At 42.6% G+C, this 19953-nt stretch overlaps 1 protein-coding gene across 1 annotated transcript in view; it reads right to left on the bottom strand.

The window, feature by feature from the left end:
- The window catches only part of LOC311238936 (xenotropic and polytropic retrovirus receptor 1 homolog), a 145267-nt gene extending 125842 nt beyond the window's left edge, over positions 1-19425 (bottom strand). Inside the window, exon 1 of the mRNA XM_084327136.1 lies at positions 19038-19425. Coding sequence (XP_084183262.1) covers positions 19038-19106 — 69 coding nt within the window. The 5' untranslated portion in view covers positions 19107-19425. The remainder of the gene's footprint in view (positions 1-19037) is intronic.
- Positions 19426-19953: the final 528 nt, after the last annotated feature.

Genomic DNA, 19953 nt, shown 5'->3' with positions numbered 1-19953 from the left:
CCCAACACCACATTGCCTCATCTGCTCAAGTTGATTGAGGACTTTGGTGATTTATCGGGATTTAAGATAAATTGGCCGAAGTCGGCTTTCCTTCCACTTAACACCCCTGCAAAAAAAGATACAACCCTCCCAGGAGAGATACCGATGGTAAAACATTTCAGATGCTTGGGAGGGGAAATATTCCCCACCATAAGACAAACGGTGAAGCACAACTACACAAAAATCCAAAACAAAATCAAAGACGACCTTGATAGATGGGCAAAACTTAAAAACACAGTACAAGCACGGATATCAATAGTTAAGATGGATGTACTACCTAGAATCAACTTCTTCAGTTCAATGCTACCGTTACCCCCTCCAGAGGGTTACTGGAAAAGATTACACTCCTCCACATACAAATTTATTTGGAATAACAAACCACCACATATAAAAAGATCCACCGCACAGAGAAATAAAGCAGATGGTGGCATGGCATTTCCAGATTTTTTCCTATATTTTAAGGCGTACACATTAAGTCCATTGACAACATGGTTTGACCCCCAAGCATTAGTATCCTGGAGAAAATTAGAAGAAAACATAGTAGCCCCACATAGACTGAAGGACATAGCATACACTAAACTACCAATCAAGCACTGAACGAAAATTTGGCCCCATAATTACTCATGCAATCCGGATATGGCGTGAATCACAAAAAAAAAATCCTAACCCACAAAAATGGCACAATCATACTCCCTTATTCAATAACAATGCACTCTTAATTGGAAAACGACCTATAAGATTCCCTATATGGGAAGAGCAAGGCATACACTCATTAGGGGATGTTTTTAACAAACAGGGTTTTTGTAGTGATAAAGAAATACGCAAAAAAATTTATCTCACCAAGTCCACATGGCTTTTTTACAAACAGTTACAGCTATGTTTGAAGTCTCACGGTGTTCCATTAGACAGACCAATTGAACACCACAGATACCACAAATTCTTCTACGAAAGAGAGACATCGAGAGGTTTTGTTTCAGAATTTTATCATCAATGACTAACGTCCTCGTATGAAACCCTCCAACTAGACTCTGTCTGGAGGAGGGATATACCAGACCTGGAAAATGACTTTGATTGGCAAGGAGCCTGGGCAAATGTCCGACTTACATCAAGGAACCCGGATCATCAACAAATCAATCTTAACTATATTCACAGGACATACTTGACTCCTATAAGACTGTGCCGAATGGGGCTTAAACAAGACTCCAAATGCTCCCAATGTACAAATGGGGACGAAGGGACATTTATGCACATGTATTGGGACTGCTCACCAGTTAAGGCATTCTGGAAAGATGTGACCCAACAAATATCAAAACTTGTATCTTGGAATATACCTGTACACCCCTCGGTATTACTATTGAATGATGTTTTTGAGTTTGCAGTGAATCCACAGCTAAAGAGATTGGTTTTATCGGGTATCACAGTAGCTAAAAAGCTGATCGCATCACGCTGGTTTCAACCGGAAAAGAATTGCCATAAAGTTTGGTTTCTTACATATCTCGATGTAATTTACCATGAAATATCTACAGCAAGAATTCTGGGTCTCAATGAATCCAAAATGTCAATGTGGTTAGAAGTGGTGGAGAGAATAAAAGCTAGCTTATAATGGTAGTGTCTGGTTAGGTGCGAGGGATAGTGGAGGTACTTCTCAAGGTGGGGTCCGGGAGGGGGGGGTTCGAGCTGGAGCATATGTGTGTAGGTTTTTTTAGATAACAGGTATTAGGGGTATATCTTATATAAGACAACTAACTAAAATGTGATCTCATTGGATGTGCCCTGACAATTAATGCTTGTATATCTTATCGTGTGTTGTCATGTTTGTTTATATGTTTGTTTAAAAAATAATAAAAAAATAAAATACAAAAAAGCCATTTTTCTCGGTTTCACTGTTTGTGTAGTTACTGCAGTTAGCTTCTACAGGGCAGTACAGTTACTGTGGTTAGCTTCTGCAGGGCAGTACAGTTACTGTGGTTAGCTTCTGCAGGGCAGTACAGTTACTGTGGTTAGCTTCTGAAGTACAGTACAGTTACTGTGGTTAGCTTCTGCAGGGCAGTACAGTTACTGTGGTTAACTTCTGCAGTACAGTACAGTTACTGTGCTTAGCTTCTGCAGGGCAGTACAGTTACTGTGGTTAGCTTCTGCAGGGCAGTACAGTTAGCTTCTGCAGGGCAGTACAGTTACTGTGGTTAGCTTCTGCAGGGCAGTACAGTTATTGCGGCGGTTAGCTTCTGCAGGGCAGCATAGACGTGACCACTGTACCGATGGGTCCAAGTCACCAGACACTAAGTGCTTTGTTCGCCCACGCACACGGAAAATATACAACATTAACTTACTCATTGACTGCAGTACCACCCATGTTGTCTACATTCTGAAGTGTCCATGTGGGACGGTCTGCATAGGCCAGAACAAAACAAGGACTGCTGAACACAAGTCTGCTATTCAGTCAAAACATGGACCACTACGCAATAGAGACACTATGCTCAATCAACGTTCCTTTTTTTTTATAAATACATTTATTTATTAGTCGTCAAAGGTACAGTGGAATACAGTACACATTGAATGACAGATTTTATATTTTCGCCCTTCCCCCCCATCCCTCCAGGGTTCCCACAGACACTGCAAAATTCAATTCAAGGACTTTCTCAAAAAGAAAAAAGAAAAAAAGGGATACAGTTCACTTTTAAGTGCGGTTTTCTATAGCAAACAAATATAATAATAAATAGAGAAAATAAAAATAAAATTTAATCGGATCCAATATTTATGGCTCAAAGCCAATCTTTGACAATTAGCACCACCTTTACACTTTGGTCGCCAAGGACGCCTTAACTAGTCATTCCCCGCCATGCTAATTCTGCCAATGACGCCGTAACTAGAGCTGCCGCGGTATCGGTATTACCGCGGTATCGCTGTTACATCATGCCCACCGCAGCGTTGGGCTGAATACCGGCATCACTGCTGTTTTTTATTATATTATTATTATTATTACGCTCTCGTTGGGCTTGCGGCTCTGCAGATATACCCTACTTCTCTGTCGAGATTCCAAGCGACCCTATTGGGTACCAGAAAAGTCACATGAAACACTGCAGACCACTGATTGGTCAGAAGAGATACGCGTCACATGCTTGGAGCATCTTGCAGTGCGTTTACTTCCTGAATCTCAGCCATCACAACACGGCTAATAGTACGTTAGCTCCCACCGGAGACCGGAGTGGATTACCGACGCCGTCGCTCCTCAGGGAACGAGGCATAATGATTTTACTGCAACGAAATGTTATAATAAAAGCCCTTCGTTCTATACACTTGTCTGATTGAAAACTTTATTAACAGACCGCAGAATGGGTACAACTCGGCACGCTCTGAGCAAAGAAAGGAACTTAGATATTAATTGAGTAACGCTTGCCTTGCTATGTGGTCCGGTAAATACGAACGTGTAACTATACTAACGTTAATGCCACAAATCGAATGCCTTTGTAATCATAAGTAGTAACGTTATAATAATAAGAAGAAGAAAGGGTCGGGGGGGTAACCGGCGGGCGCGACACTGAGGGGAGACTTCGAATCCGTGTTTCACTTTTAATAACGAATGCGTGCATGCCGAATCCCAAACAATATTCATGCTGCAAAGTCATCCTCTAAAGATAGACATTTAGACTAGAGGCAGGCTATATGCTATATAAAGAGTAGACTACAAAAAAAATGCATTCAAACCTTTTTTTTTTGTGTGTGTGTGTGCGGTAATACCGCGGCGGTAGGAAATATTTTGCAAATGTGTGCGGTAAGGAAAACATCAATACCGCGGCAGCTCTAGCCGTAACACGTCATTGAGATCAATATTTCAAAAATCTGTGATCGCAATCATATTTCTCCCCCAGAGACTGGAGATCTACTGTTGATCCCCTCTCAACTCTCCAACGGTTCAAGAGCGCCATCTGGTGGCCGATCGGCGGATCGCCCAAACCGGAAACGGAAACTGGTGCTCATCCAAATTCGGTCCGATCACTCGCTATAGGTCCCGTGACTCGAGCGCGACACAATGGATAGCGATCCGTTACCAATAACTCGATAAACAACATGATTTGGACGTATATACTATTATACAACCTGGAGATGGATCGCATATTTCAACATCCCATAATAGGAATATTTTTGCTCCACGCTCATCGCCCAACGGCCTGAGGAGACTGGGGTAAGTTTCAGCGTTTTTTTTTTACCGTGTTCGATACAAACTGCTCTAATGATCATATCACCCACACTAGATGAATCATCTAACGTTGGCCACGGAATTATAAACTACCCCCCCCCCCCCCCCATCCGGTCAACATCAGATGATAAGTAGTAACTTCTAGAAGCACGTCCATTTGAATTTTTTTATCTCGCGCCGATCGCTATCAAACTGTATTTGATCATCAATATAATGCATTTAGGGCTATAAATCACGTTCTGCAGAATGCTGCAGAAAACGATAAAAACATATTTATACTTTAGACCGTATTTTAGTATGAATATGTGAATGAAAAAGTATAACGTTCCCACATCCTGAACGATAGATAATTGACGTTGAATGGGCCATAGTAATGTCAATTTAGCAATACAATTTAAACAGTTATAGCCCTGCAAAGAAGGGGAACTTCTCCATAGACAAATAGAGCTGGCAGAGGATGGTATAATGATAAGCCTGGCAAAGAAAGTGTTAATTCAAAAATTCAAAAATTTAAATGAAATTTCTTGATTCAGTCATGGATGAACAAAAATCCTTAATGTGGTTGGTCGATTAGAATTTCAAGGACTTTCCAAGCACCTTGTCCAGGCCTTGATCTTTTTTTGTGTGTCAAAAACAAGCACTAAGCATTTCAAAGACCTTGTGCGAGCCCTCCCCCCCTCCCTCCCTCCCCTGTCCTACCCAATCCTACAAATACACAACAGATAACAGAGAACATACAATCAACATCAATCAACGTTCCTGGCCAAATTCCCAAACACGTCTCTGACATCGATGCCACCTAATCATCCCTCCCCCCTTTAATTGGCTGACATCAATCCCTGTCTCCTGAGCCGTTCAGCCATTGTGTAGTGTGATGTGTGCCTGGTGCCAGTGTAGGGCAGCCATTGAGCCTGCGTAGTCCAGGGTTGGGTGCTACTAGTGGTGGTGAAGGAGGCAATTTCCACCCTACATTGTGGGGAGCGTTTTGAGTCCAGACTCTAGAGAAAAGCGCTATATAAATGTAATGATCATTCATTCATTCAATCAAAACATGGCTCCCCTGCAGTGCTCAGATTTTGGGGGTATTGAAACACAGAGATACTGTAAATAAGAAGAGGCCTTTTTGGATATACACAATAAACACACTAAACCACACAGACTTAATGAATAACTGGGCCTCTCTTCTCCCACAGAGAGGAACATAAGTAAGTAAAACTTGATTTTATAGTGCTCTTCTCAGCACAAGTGCACAGAGTGCTTCACAGCATTTTAAAACATCAATAAAAACAAAAAAAATAAAAAATGTGGAGAAGGGGGGAAAAAAAATTAGGGCTGTACGTTAACTTTTTTTGCACATAGCACTGGTGCTACATAGGGGTGGGACGATACATCGATCCAGATCGATATATATCGATCTATTATCAATTATCAAATAGGATCGATGCAACGTAAAAAGATTGATTCATATTGCGATACTCTTATTTTGAAAATCCCCTGGTGAGCATATCCGCCCGGGCCCCAACATCAACACTATCTCCGTGTGTTAGCGTTAGACAGCATTGCTTCAGAGTCCGCCTATTTTGCGACCCGAAATAAGTGCCTGTTGTTTTTTTCCCCACAACGGGTCAAATGCATCCAACATGCTTTGCATCCTCGCCATTCCTTTATGCCCACGTCGCGTTAAATACCGAAATTAACGTTGCGTTAGCGTAAGCTAACTAAGCTAAGCTGATCAGAGCCATATAGAGAGAACAGCAGAGGTCCACTAGGGACTGGGAAGGAGGGGGGTTACTGCATTCTCGAGATAGCCCCACTGCGTCATTACTTTTACCAACCGATTTCCAGTTCCAGTTCCGCGTTCTGTGATCTGATTGGCCACTGACGTTTCTGGTCATGTGACATCTGCGCCAATCGTGTGACGCCTGTTTCTATCACCGGTTAAGCTTAGGCACTCTTTCGAAGTTGGTTACGGTTAGAGTTTGTCTTAGAGCAGGGCGATAGAACACCAGCTCTGATTCCAAACTCTAACCTTAACCAACTTCGAAAGAGTCGCCTAAGCTTAACCAGTGATAAACTAGGCGTTAGGTAGTTAGCAACGCTGAGCTTTGAAACCATAGCGTTTGTCTGTCCGAGACTTAATTGTAGGATTTTTACATCATCGTATAAGGGACTGTGTATTCACTCGCATGCATCACAGTCCCAAAAGGGGCTACCTCCTCCTTGAATGAGTGCTGCCAAGGTAGTGGTTGATTGGTCTATTAACCAGTGACAGACTGTTCTCTGGATGGAGGAGGGTTTAGAACTTGACTGTGAAGACTCGCCGTGCGTCAAAACGTTAGTTGTAAAGTGTGCTTCTTTGAGTTCAGACGTTCAGGGGCTGTCTACACGAATGCTGGGTTTAATGCAACTGTGATTGTATGTGCGCAGTTGCAGTCAGTCATGGAGAAGTGCAGGTGAAAAGATGCGACGGCTGCCTCCTTGAGTACCGGAGGGGACACGTGATGCAAGGCTTCGTCCACATTGCAGCCGGCTTGTGGGAGGCATGGCCTAACAACGTTCGAGACAGGGGAGGGGAGAATTGGACAATACGAAATTGGGGACGGGAGAAAAAAATAGAAAAACGGGGAGAAAAAGTAGATAAAAAAAATCAAAAAAAAAAGACATCGGTATCGGCCAGAACAGCAATATTAATATCGGTTAGTGATGCACGATATATCGGCCGCCGATATGGCAGTTTTTTTACACATCGGTCCGATATCAAGATAGGGCCGATAAAAAATTTATAATTTAGACATCGACATCGGTAAATATCTGTATCGGCCAGAACAGCAATATTAATATCGGCCAAAATTTTCACATCGGTGCATCACTAATATCGGTTATCGGTTAGATTGATGCATTTAACTTTAAAATATACCAAAAAAAAGGTCCGGGGGGGCACGCCCTTGGACCCCCCTAGAGGGTCAGAGGTTCACCCCCCATAGTCTCTGAAAATCCTGTGGGAAACATATTGTTCATGATGGTGGAGACCATGATATTATCTAGTATATTTATGTATCATTCTAAATTAACAGACCTGGAAGACTAATGGGTCCCTCTCTAGATAGTACTAGATACTGTGTGACACACATGGGAAGTGGGATTACAAAAGCAGCAGGCGCAGTATCCTGGTTAACTTAGCAGGTGTACATTTAGCTATGATGCCCCTGGCTCAGTCATGGCATGAACTCCAACACTGACCTGAGCCTAGAGCCATATGAAATCCGTTAATTTTTTTTCCAAATTCCATTTAATTTTTTTCCAAATTCCGTTTTTTCCGTTTTAATATTTCAGAATTCTGTATTTTGCTTTGTACGCTCATTTTACCATCAGAAAGTGTCTAATAAGTGGGAATGAATAAATGTCCACAATTTAATAAGATATAACAGTCCATTTAATAGGGCTGTCTTAAATACTTTGAAGCTTCGTTCGATGGGCATGGGATTCGAATATGAAAATAAAATTTGATTATTAAAAAATATAAAAATATAAATGATATATATATATTTTTTTGCAAAATCAACTCTGCCTCTCTTTGTTAATTACAACAAGCAATGCTGTTTGTTATGTAAGATGAGGTCGGACTCGGCACTGACAGATTTGTGTTCATTGTGCTGCTTTTATAAAGCCTCAAATGACCGCTTACAATATTTCATGAAAGCAAAGTGTTTTGTTTGTCTAAGATTTAAAAAGGTTTAAACTTTACAGCACTGACAAAGTTGAATTTTTTATTTTATTTTTTTATTTACAGTTGATTCCATTTTTATTGCTCAATTCCGCGATTCCGTCCGCGATTCCGTGATCGCGGATTTCATATGGCTCTACCTGAGCCTAAATCTGCCAAGAATGAAAGGCAGAATAGTTTTGGTTCTTGATATCAAAGGATGCCCAACCCTACTGAAAAAAGTAAGCGTCAAGCCCTGTGATATTTTCAAATCACTGAGTAATCGTGTTTAATAATCATGATTTCAATTAGGGATGCACGATATTGATTTTTTGACACCGATAGATAACTTTATGCTCCTCAAGCCGATAACCGATATTTATTGTATTATAATTTTTTTTTTAAATGTATATATATATATTTTTGGATCAACATTTTTTTTTTTTTTGTATTTATAAGCTCCGACGTCATCGGTACTGCTATCGGTACTCGAGAAATTATGGAGTTTTTTTTTGAGGAATTTAAACGTCGCAAACTAATCTTGTTGGCCGTTTTCTATATCTCTCCTGCCTCGGTGTCTCTGCCTGCGTGCGCGACACACACACACACACACACACACACACACACACACAGGGACCGAAACTAGAGAGCGCCACCCGCCATTTGCGCTCAGTTTTTACGTTTGGCGCCTCCCACTGAGACGTCTGAGCGCCGTGTGACGGGCAATCAAATGTGAAAACCGAAAATCATGATCCAATTCTTTAGCGGAGTTCTCACTCGCTGTCTCAGCAGACATGAAGCGCGCACCGCGCACTGCTGCTGCTACCCCCTCCCCACCTGTTTCTGTATGTCTGCATGTAAACAGAGGCTATTGCCTCCGAGTCACTGTGACGTTAGTTAGCACTGCTGCTCCTACCCCTGTATGCCTGCATGTAAACAGAGGCTATTGCCTCACCGTCTAGTCAGTGTGGGACCTTCGTGAGATAACGTTAGCTACCGTTACAAAATGACCCAGTCAACTATTCACTTAGTTTAATACACGAGGCATTGTGTAACGTTATCCAGCCGGCTAGCTACGGATAGCTCCCGACATCAACAAATCCTCCAGCAATAGTCCAGTGCATAATACCTCCGTTGGCTAGGTAACTAGTCACTACGAAATGTCGCAGTAAACTAAATAGTTCACTGAGGCGTTGTCCCAACGCCATCCAGCAGTAGCTACAGATAGCTCTTGGCATCAATGTCCTATAACAACAACATGCGTATTCGAGTCCCTGGTTTACATCGCATGAGTGAGGGCTGCTGACTAGGGTCCAGGTGCAGCGCCGGAGAATTCTTTTGCATGCTGAATGTAGCGTTTAGGGTCCAGCTGCACCCCCGGAGAATCCTTGCTGGAGCTGGAGGCCACTCGAGTATACACACAGACAGTGGAGCTGTTTGCAGACAGCGAGGTGGCGATGTCTCGCAGATAACACAATCACAAGTATGATTATATAATATATATATTTTATTAAGAAAAAATCTATATAAAATAATAATAAAAAAAAATTGTATCAAAAAAAGTTGGCGGGTAAGAAATATGCTTGGCGTGTAGATTCTTCCCATCTACCCGCCACTGGCCGGTGAGTGAGAGTGAGAGTGAGAGTGAGAGTGAGAGTGAGAGTGAGAGTGAGAGTGAGAGTGAGAGTGAGAGTGAGAGAGAGAGAGAGAGAGAGAGTCCTGCTGGGTCTGACCAAAACACTGCCTGACTAAATCAGCATCAGCCAGCCTGGGTCAGCCATACCCAGTGGTCTCTAAACGCACGGGGCTCGAGCTGAAGGACCTCCCGGCTCCCGTCGTCCCTGGGGGACCCGTGAAAAATACGCTCAGGAAGGATATAAATTTATTTTGGCCTGAATTTGGGCTGAGAGTTAAAAAAATATATATATATATAATAAAAAAATGCTAACGTTACAATGAACGGAGATGCAAATTAAACTGACTGCATGTTTTGTGACACCACAGTTCTTATTAAACCTCCTTGGCAACGCACATGCACACACACACACATCACAACAGTTACTGCATACATACACCCGGTCACCGCTGGTATTGACTGGTGGCCATCACACTCTTTTCACTGGACCAAAGCCTGGTGGCCTGGATCACTGATCACCAACAGACCACACAACGTCAGAGGCAGGGCTGTACGCTAAGCTTTTTCACTAGGAGCACACTTGCCCATAAATGAGAAATTTAGGGGCAAATAATATTTTTTAGGGGCACATTTTTAAATAACTATTTTACCATTATAGTAGGGCTGGGCGATATGGCCTCTAAATGATATTGCGATATTTTGACATTTCCTCTAAAGCACTTAAAAATGCTTGATTTAACCCTTTGATGCATACAGTCACGCCAATATGATGATTATAATAAGTCCCTGCAATATATGTTTGCATTATTAAACCATGAAGATGGTTTAAAAAATAATTTAATGAAAATGTACTAAGAGTAGTCTACTGACACACTAATAAAAAAAATTATTTACTGTATTATTTAATGTATCCAGTTAGTATTTATACTGTCTGTAACGTTTGGTTACTTTAAATCATTGAATAGAGAGAGAGAGAGAGACTCTGGTTGTTCTAGGTTCGCGTTTTGATCGTCTAAGCTGCCGTAGGTGATGACGTCACACTCGAATGTAAACAGGAAGAGATGGAGATGGAGACACACGGAGATGTAAATTGGATGATATACAGAAACGAATAACCAATAAATATGAAGTTATGTTTAAACTTCTGTTGTCAAGCGTTTTCAATATAACCCACCCCCTTTCCTCACAAATGGAACTAGTGTTGTGGAGTCCGCTTTGACCGTTTTCCAGGGTTAGCAGCTATCGCTAGTTAGCTTAGCCCTAATGGATACCTTGGGTTAGCAGCTATCGCTAGTTAGCTTAGCCCTAATGGATACCTTGGTTAGCAGCTATCGTTAGTTAGCTTAGCCCTAATGGATACCTTGGTTAGCAGCTATCGCTAGTTAGCTTAGCCCTAATGGATACCTTGGTTAGCAGCTATCGTTAGTTAGCTTAGCCCTAATGGATACCTTGGTTAGCAGCTATCGCTAGTTAGCTTAGCCCTAATGGATACCTTGGTTAGCAGCTATCGCTAGTTAGCTTAGCCCTAATGGATACCTTGGTTAGCAGCTAACGATAGCTCATTGCTCATGTCAATTAAATTGCATGTTATTAAAGGTCCGCGCTGGTCTGTCTAATGAAATTACAACTGCAACATTATATCGCACTGTACAGCCCTGGTTGTAGGCTAATGTTTTACTATTTTTTGTATCCAATTTGTATGGATTAATTTAGGAGTGAAATCACTACTCGCAAGCTTGCCCCCAGATATTATTTTAAATTCGCACGGACCAAATTAGAGGGCAATTTGCGATCATCTCGTCGCAGTGTACAGCCCTGCAGAGGGGTGGAGAGCTTCGTTCACTCACACATTCACACACCAATGGTGGAGGCAACCATGCAAGGTGCCAACCTGCTCATCTGGAGCAGTTAGGGGTTAAGTGTGTTGCTCAAGGACACTTCGACAAGTTGTCCGGGAGGAGCGGGAATCGAACCGGGAACTTCTACTTCCTGAGCCACATTAAATCAGGTGAACAGGCTAGGGGGAGTAGGGGGAAATAAACTGACTTCATTAGGTCCTCATAGCAAAGTTATTTGGATAAACTAATTGGACAATGTAAGGTTTGGCCTGATGGTGGCGCTAGAAGAAAGGTCAATAGGGTTTATCCTGTGGGGCGACAGTGGTTCAGGAGGTAGAGCAGTTGTCTGGTAATCCGGAGGTTCCCGGTTCGATTCCCGCTCCTCCCGGGCAGCGTGTCAAAGTGTCCTTGTCCTTGAGCTAACTGCTCCCGAGGAGCAGGTCGGTACCTTGCAGGTCGGTACCTTGTCGGTCGGTACCTTGCAGGTCGGTACCTTGCAGGTCAGTGTGTGAATGTGTGAGTGAATGGATAAAAATATGAGGATTGCGCCTTGGATAAAAGCCGTTATATAAAAGCACCATTTTTCATCCACTGGGGGTCATAAATGTGCAGTTTGTGCACCATGAATTTGAAAAGATTGGAATGAAAGCTATTTCAGTTATCTGCGGCTGTGGCGGTCAGGCTGAACCCATAACACGACACATAACACGACACTTGTCCGGGGGAAGGAATTACCACTTTGTACACCTTATAAGATCACAAGCTGGCCCTGTGCCAAGGTTTGTGCACAACCCCGTGACCCCGAGGGGAAACCAACAGGGCCTGGGAACAGACTTCCAGCTGAAATAACAACACTGGGGTCCAGGAGCCACAACTCAAACGGTGGAGAAACAAAACCAGCGTCGGCCCACTGGAATGCTTTTATTACGATGTGGAGATGCATAAACAATTAGAGTGGTGTTTGGAGCCAAGCCTCTTCAGACCGACACGATCACAGACCATACAGCAGGGCTCCGTTCTAGTAGAAAGCCTCTCGGAGACCTTAGAGCTCCGTTCTAGTAGAAAGCCTCTCGGAGACCTTAGAGCTCTATTCTAGTAGAAAGCCTCTCGGAGACCTTAGAGCTCCATTCTAGTAGAAACTAGGGGTGTAACGATGCATAGATTAATCGAAATGCATAGATTGTGTTAGATTCTATGCATCGATTTGAATATGTTAGAATCGATTATAATCTAAATTAATAAAAAAAAAGAAAAAAATCTTTATTTCTTTAATGTTTTTTTTTGTGTGTGTATTGTTTTTATTGACCTTTATTACATGGCGTTTTCACATTCGCCGAAATGCTTGCTTGTGATTGGTCAATAGCGCTCGTCAGAGGTCCGATATTACTCGATAACAGACCTCTGCTGAACAATAATGACCGCTGTGCGCAGCTGGACCAATCAAGCCCACTACACACACTGTATCAGTGCTGCTCAGCATATGCACAGCTGCACTCAGTCATGCAATCAGACCACAGACCTGCCGGCTGCCGATAATAATAATCACTTTATTTGGGCTGACAGAGCCACAGAACAACTGCGTCTGCATTTGATCTCGTCTTCTCGATGAATTAGGTATATTGTTAGTAAGTTAGCCATGTAATAAGCGGGATAATGTATAGCCTATACTCGGTCATTGTCGCAAAATAATTGACCTTCACTGACGTTTAAAACACCTCGGCTGTAGCTGTATATAAATATATTTATTCCACATCCATCTGTACATACAGTACCTCCATATAATAGTTTTTACATATCTGTAGATACTAAATATATATCTGTACATATCCCTTGGCTACAGTACTCTTACTAGTTACACTGCTGGCCAGTACGACTTACTAGTTAACACAGAAGACAGTGTGTCTACTGGCTAGCTAGCCCATGGAAGGGTGTGTGAGTAGGAACTAAGTCAATTAAGAGTGTCTGTCTCTGACTCTCTGCCCATCTCTCTCCCTGCCTCTCCATCTCTCCTTGCCCCTCTCCATCTCCCTCTTTTTCCCTCCATCCCTCTCCATCTCTCTGCCCCTCTCTCTCTGCACCTTTCTTTCCCTGCCTCTCTCCCCATCTCTCTGCCCCTTTATTTCCCTGCCTCTCTCTCTTCATGCATCTCTCCATTTCTCTCTGCATCTCTCTGCCCCTCTCTCTCCATCTCTCTCTGCCCCCCTCTCTCCATCTCGCTCTGCTCCTATCTGACACTCCATCCTTCTCTTTCTCCGTCCCTCTCCCCATACCCCTCGGGCCTCTCTAGTGGTATTCTATATCTTTTTAGTTTCATATAAACTTGTTTTGATGCAATGACATTTGGTCAGGTGGAGCCTTGCACGTTCCTTCAGCTCAGAGCTCACTGGATGATCGGTCCTGTGTAGGCTACAACCTACATCTCATTTCCAAAAATAAGTTAACAAATATAGGTGAGGTTAAGTGACTTGAAGTGTATGTTCCAAGAACACAGTAAAGGCTGGTTTGTTATGCCTAAAACATTCTGAACGTGAAGCTAGGTTTACCAAATATAGGTGAGGTTAAGTTACTTGATGTGTATGTTCCAAAAACACAGTAAAGGCTGGCTTGTTATGCCTAAAACATTCTGAAAGTGAAGCAATGTCTGTTAAACAAACCTATTTATTTTCCGTGACACTTCTTGTTTATTTAATTTGCAATAAATACTGCATACCAAATGCATTGCAATGTATCCGTCTTATTATTTACTCTTTTCAACAATTAATGCTGTTCTTTACGAATGTTCAGCATCTTCTATGTAGTAAATCAAGTCCCAGGTCAAACCATGACAGTGTGTTGTGTGGTTCACACTGTGGTTAAACCATGCCAGTGTGTTGTGTGGTTAAACCATGCCAGTGTGTTGTGTGGTTCACACTGTGGTTAAACAATGCCAGTGTGTTGTGTGGTTCACACTGTGGTTAAACCATGCCAGTGTGTTGTGTGGTTCACACTGTGGTTAAACCATGCCAGTGTGTTGTGTGGTTCACACTGTGGTTAAACCATGCCAGTGTGTTGTGTGGTTCACACTGTGGTTAAACCATGCCAGTGTGTTGTGTGGTTCACACTGTGGTTAAACCATGCCAGTGTGTTGTGTGGTTCACACTGTGGTTAAACCATGCCAGTGTGTTGTGTGGTTCAGACTGTGGTTAAACCATGCCAGTGTGTTGTGTGGTTCACACTGTGGTTAAACCATGCCAGTGTGTTGTGTGGTTCACACTGTGGTAAAGAAATGTGTTTGACAGGAGCAGAGAAGAGGACAGCTAGAGAGAATGCTGCAACGGCCCTCAGCAAACACACTGCAGCTAGCTCTGGGAGAGGATGAGAGAGACAGAGAGAGAGAGGAGAGAGAGACACATAGACAGAGGGAGATACATATAGAGACATAGAGACAGAGAGAAAGCGATACACAGAAAGAGACATAGAGTGACCTAGAGAAAGACAGAGACATAGAGAGATACACAGAGACATAGAGAGACAGACAGAGAGATACATAGAGAGAGAGTAAGACATAACATCCGTAGTGCTACATCCCTGCACTCCTTCAAATCCCAACTCAAAACCCACCTCTTCACCAAATTTGTAAATGACTGCCTGATTTCCCCTTTTAGTTTTCTTTCTTTCTTTCCTTTTGATTATTATTTTGTTGTTATGTAGTTCCCTGTTCCCCTCCCTTAGCTGCCCCCTCCTGTTAAGCGCCTTGGGTCTCCTGAAAGGCGCTATATACATTTAAGATATTATTATTATTATTATAAGAGAGAGAGGACTCTATACAAACGGACTGTATTGATGTTTGTAATTGTTTTTGTTGAAATAGGATCACATGGCTTCCCTGCACTTTTACTGTAAAGCACCTTCGAGCTGATCTGTACCGAGGCCACTGTAAACTGCTGGCATCCTCTGGAATACATCTTGGAAGAGATTTTAATCTCAACGGGTCTAACCTGGCTGAATAAAAGGTGAATGAAAGTTAAAATAAGCCCTCGGTACACAAGCTGTTAGGGTCACTTTCATAGTGACAACAACCCTGATGTGCATATTGACGCGTGACCTATGACCTGCCTTATCAGTCCTCCTTGGAGGACACACCATCTCTCGATTCCTCTCACACTGGCTCCAAGCAGCCCCAACAACTAGCAGTGTGTCCCATAGGTGAACTGCATTAACCAAGAGCCATGTGTTGGTTTTCTCAAAGTAAATCATATTCAAATATATTTTAAAAAGGGGCTGCAACTGCTAGTGTTTATTTTTTTGGTAAAATAAGTGTTAAATAGCTCTACATTCCAACAGTCATCACTGATATAGAGTGTTTGGTCAGTAACATGGGTCTCCCAGTCCCTCCACTCTGAAGTAAACACAAAATACTTTTTCTGGTATCGAGTTCCAACTTTATCCAGAGAGCCCTGGATATGTTTACCAGATAAATAAATACCAGTAGAAATCTAAATCTAGGCTAAATCTGCCAAGACAGATTTTCTGTTTCAAGCACGTATTTGCCTTTTTTATTTCTTATTTTCATCAGACCATTGTGTGGAGTTCTCTCTCCTGATTGGACAATGTGGGAACAGGATACCAGAACATTTATTTTGTGTTTACTGCAAAGCGGAGGGACTGGGAGACCCATGTTACTGACCAAACACTCTATAATATCAATGATGACTGTCGGAGTGTAGAGTAATTATTTTAACGTGTACTGTAGACCACTTATTTTAACAAAAGATATCACTTACAGCACATTTAACAATGCTTTATGACTTGAAACTAACCACAGTTTTAATAAAAGGTTATTAGAAGCAGCTTTATTAACCAGACGTATTGTTATTACCTGCATTACTTTTACTCTTTTCTTACTCTCTGCATTGCTTTTATTCTGTACATTTAATGCTCATTTTATGTCTATTTTACTGCTAAGCCGAACTTTGGGCTGCTATTCCTGTATGAAAGGTGCTATATAAATAAAGTGTTTTATTATTATTATTATTATTATTATTATTATTATTATTATTATTATTATTATTATTATTATTATTATTATAATAATTACTATTATTATATTATTAGCAGATTATTATTATAGAATGTTGTTCTGCTTGATTTTCTTCAGCTTATCGTCTTCCAAAATCCAATTTTCAGATATAGAGAACAATGGAATTTGAATAGAAATATGTGTTTTTGGGACACGACGGTAAGAAGGTGAACAGGTTGTTCCTTCCCAGGAAGGAAAGGTATATAATCTACAGTCAACCCTACATTTGAACCCCTTGTGATGTCATCCCAGAACGCAGATTCCTTGTGTTAATTACAGCTCAATTAAAATTATGGGAGATGAAAAATAGCATACTCTGAATAATCACTCAGCCTACACTGATGACTGGGACAGACAGAGCTGAACTGTGCAATATCACAATGACATCATGTAATTATTCCTATGAAAACATGCATAGTGGTTATAGAGGATCTCCTTCCGAGCACCTGATACCTGGACAGTCTGGAAGATATCTGAATAGTCCTAAAGACACCTGGACAGTCTGGAAGATATCTGGATAGTCCTAAAGACACCTGGACAGTCTGGAAGATACCTGGATAGTCCTAAAGACACCTGGATAGTCTGGAAGATACCTGGATAGTCAGGAAGATACCTGGATAGTCAGGAAGATAACCTGGACAGTCTGGAAGATACCTGGATAGTCTGTAGGATACCTGTATAGTCCTGAAGATAACCAGGTTGTGTGTATGCTTTTACCAACGCATTTGTGTTTCCGGGTTCCCGTTTTGCGCTGATTGGCCACTGACCTACACGCGTCGCGTACGCCCCCCTCGCTATCGCCTTTGGGCCGTGAGATATGAAGACAGATTTGCCTGGGTATAGGAAGAGTGAGTCTGCGACAACAACCCAATAATAAACACTCCAAACAGCTATTACCAGACAATTACAACAGCAGTGGTGCCTGCTTCAAATGTCACGTATTATAGGCTATAAGCCTGTGTAGATCTATTCGGAATAATAAACATATACACGCTCTAGCAAAACATGACACAATGTGATCCTATCTCCGATAGAGCGGCTGGTCGCAGAGACGCGAGTTGAACGAACACATCGGGAGGAGAATGAATGAATGAACCTGATGTAAACAAGACAAAAGCATTTCTCTGGTCTGCAATGCATCCCCTTAACAATTGTGTGTATTGAGCCATACTGTATTGTACCCATTCTGCAATCTGTTAAATAAAGTTCTCATTCATTCTCCTCCCGATGTGTTCATTCAACTCGCGTCTCTGCGACCAGCCGCTCTATCGGAGATAGGATCACATTGTGTCATGTTTTGCTATCTCCGATAGAGCGGCTGGTCGCAGAGACGCAAGTTGAACGAACACATCGGGAGGAGAATGAATGAATGAAAACTTTATTTAACAGATTGCAGAATGGGTACAATACAGTATGGCTCAATACACACAATTGTTAAGGGGATGCAGGCAAATCTGTCTTCATATCTCACGCCCCAAAGGCGATAGCGAGGGGGGCGTACACGTGTAGGTCAGTGGCCAATCAGAGCGCAAAACGGGAACCCGGAAACACAAATGCCTTGGTAAAAGCATACACACAACCTGGACAGTCTGGAAGATACCTGGATAGTCTGGAGGATACCTGTACAGTCCTGAAGATAACCTGGACAGTCTGGAAGATACCTGGATAGTCTGGAGGATACCTGTATAGTCCTGAAGATAACCTGGATAATCTGGAGTAGGGCTGAACGATTAATCGATTTTAAAATCGAAATCGCAATTTGGAATGATGCAATTATCAAATCGCAAAGCCTGGCTCACACACATGACAAGAGTACTAGTATGTGGGTTAACTGGTACAACTGGTCATTATTATTGGACTAGAGTTAAACTGACATTGTATCATAGGGGTCCTTGCCATCTTTCAGCCCAGCACCCAAATAACAGTCTCACCCTGGGAGCCAGGCTCATTAGAAACATACTAGTACTCTTGTCATGTGGAAGAAAGGCTCAGTGCCCTGAGTTCACCATCACCTCTCTCCACTCTCCCCATCCAGACCCATGTTAAAAACCAGGAACAACGTTCTGCCTGCTCAGCAGTTCAGGACACAAGGGTTAACAGGCTGCAAGATTAGCCAAATATATGATGAGTCAGCCTCAAGCTTTGTCTCCAAAACACATTCCACTCAGCCAGTGGAGGAAGGCTAGCCGGGTTAGCCAGCCAGCTACCTGTCACCTGTAGAAACACACTACTAATACACCTTGGCCAGCTGCCTAGCTAATGTATAGCTTGTTCCCTATATAGCACAACTAGCTACTTGAGTGAGAAGAATCCTTTAAATGTCACCATTAACGTGAAACCAGAACAGCTGACAGTTAATACATGAAGGCACAAACAAGAATGATCATGAACAACAGGGACATTATTATTGGTGTTGCACTGAGGCTAACTCGCAGGCTAACGGTGTTAGCTCGTCAGTTAGCCAGCCAGTTAGTTCCCAGGTGAATTGACCTCATCTCGGATCTATTGTTTTTTTTAGGCTAATATACTTGATGTTGACTTTATAATTTTCGTGTATTATTTACCTCATATTGAATGTATTGTTTTCTCCACTCTGGGGTGATGTGGGCTGAGAGGTGTTCGGTGAACTTCATCCCGTCTGGTTCTGGTCTTCGTCCAGGTTCTGGTTCTTCAGCTCGTCCTCAGCTTGTCAGCAGTAAGAATGTCCCCAGAATCGCTCGGTCTGTCTGGATGGATAACCGGAATTCAGCGAGAGGTTTGTCTCCTATGTGAGCCGCTAAACGGTGATCCTCATCCGGAGATTATACGTCGGTTCCTCCTCATAACCTCTTATAACGAACTAACGTCAACTAACTAACGGCCCATTTTAACGTGTGACTGTCGACAGTTAACTCTCCTTCAACTGAGCTGCTTATTGATGAACAGCGTTAGCTTCCTAGCTATCCCTGTCTCTTTCTCTCTCTCCTCCCACCATCTCTCGCTCTCTCTCTCCCCTCTCTCTCGCTCTCTCTCCCCTCTCTCTCGCTCTCTCTCTCTCTCTCTCTCTCTGCGTGAAGTGAGCTCGTTGGTCGCCATCATCGACAGGACGTGACGTATGTTGTTGTCATTTCATCTGAGAATCGGGTGGAAAGTTTTCAACCCCCCCCCCTCGCCTGTCCTCTGGGATTTTGATGCACAGCTTGACCACCAACTCTATGCCAAATAAGGTTACTGGTAATTACAACAATGTGCAACGCCCTACCCACAGCCATAAAACATTTTTAATCCCTACCCGCATTCAAAATCGCTCTTAAAGAGCACCTACGGGAGGCTGCAATTCAAAACTGGCCACCGTAAATGTCCAAACCCCACCCCCTCCTAATAGACAGTCTCCTCCCCACCGTATGTATATATTTTCTCCCACCCACCCACCCCCTCCTAATGTACAGTCTCCTCCCCATCATAGGTATATATTTTCTTTAAACACAGACTCACGGCTAG

Source organism: Notolepis coatsorum (assembly GCF_963971535.1).
Source record: "Notolepis coatsorum genome assembly, chromosome: 13".
In the NCBI taxonomy this organism is placed as follows: Eukaryota; Metazoa; Chordata; class Actinopteri; order Aulopiformes; family Paralepididae; genus Notolepis; species Notolepis coatsorum.
Note: the sequence above shows the minus strand (reverse complement) of the source record. Positions and strands in the feature narration are given on the sequence as shown.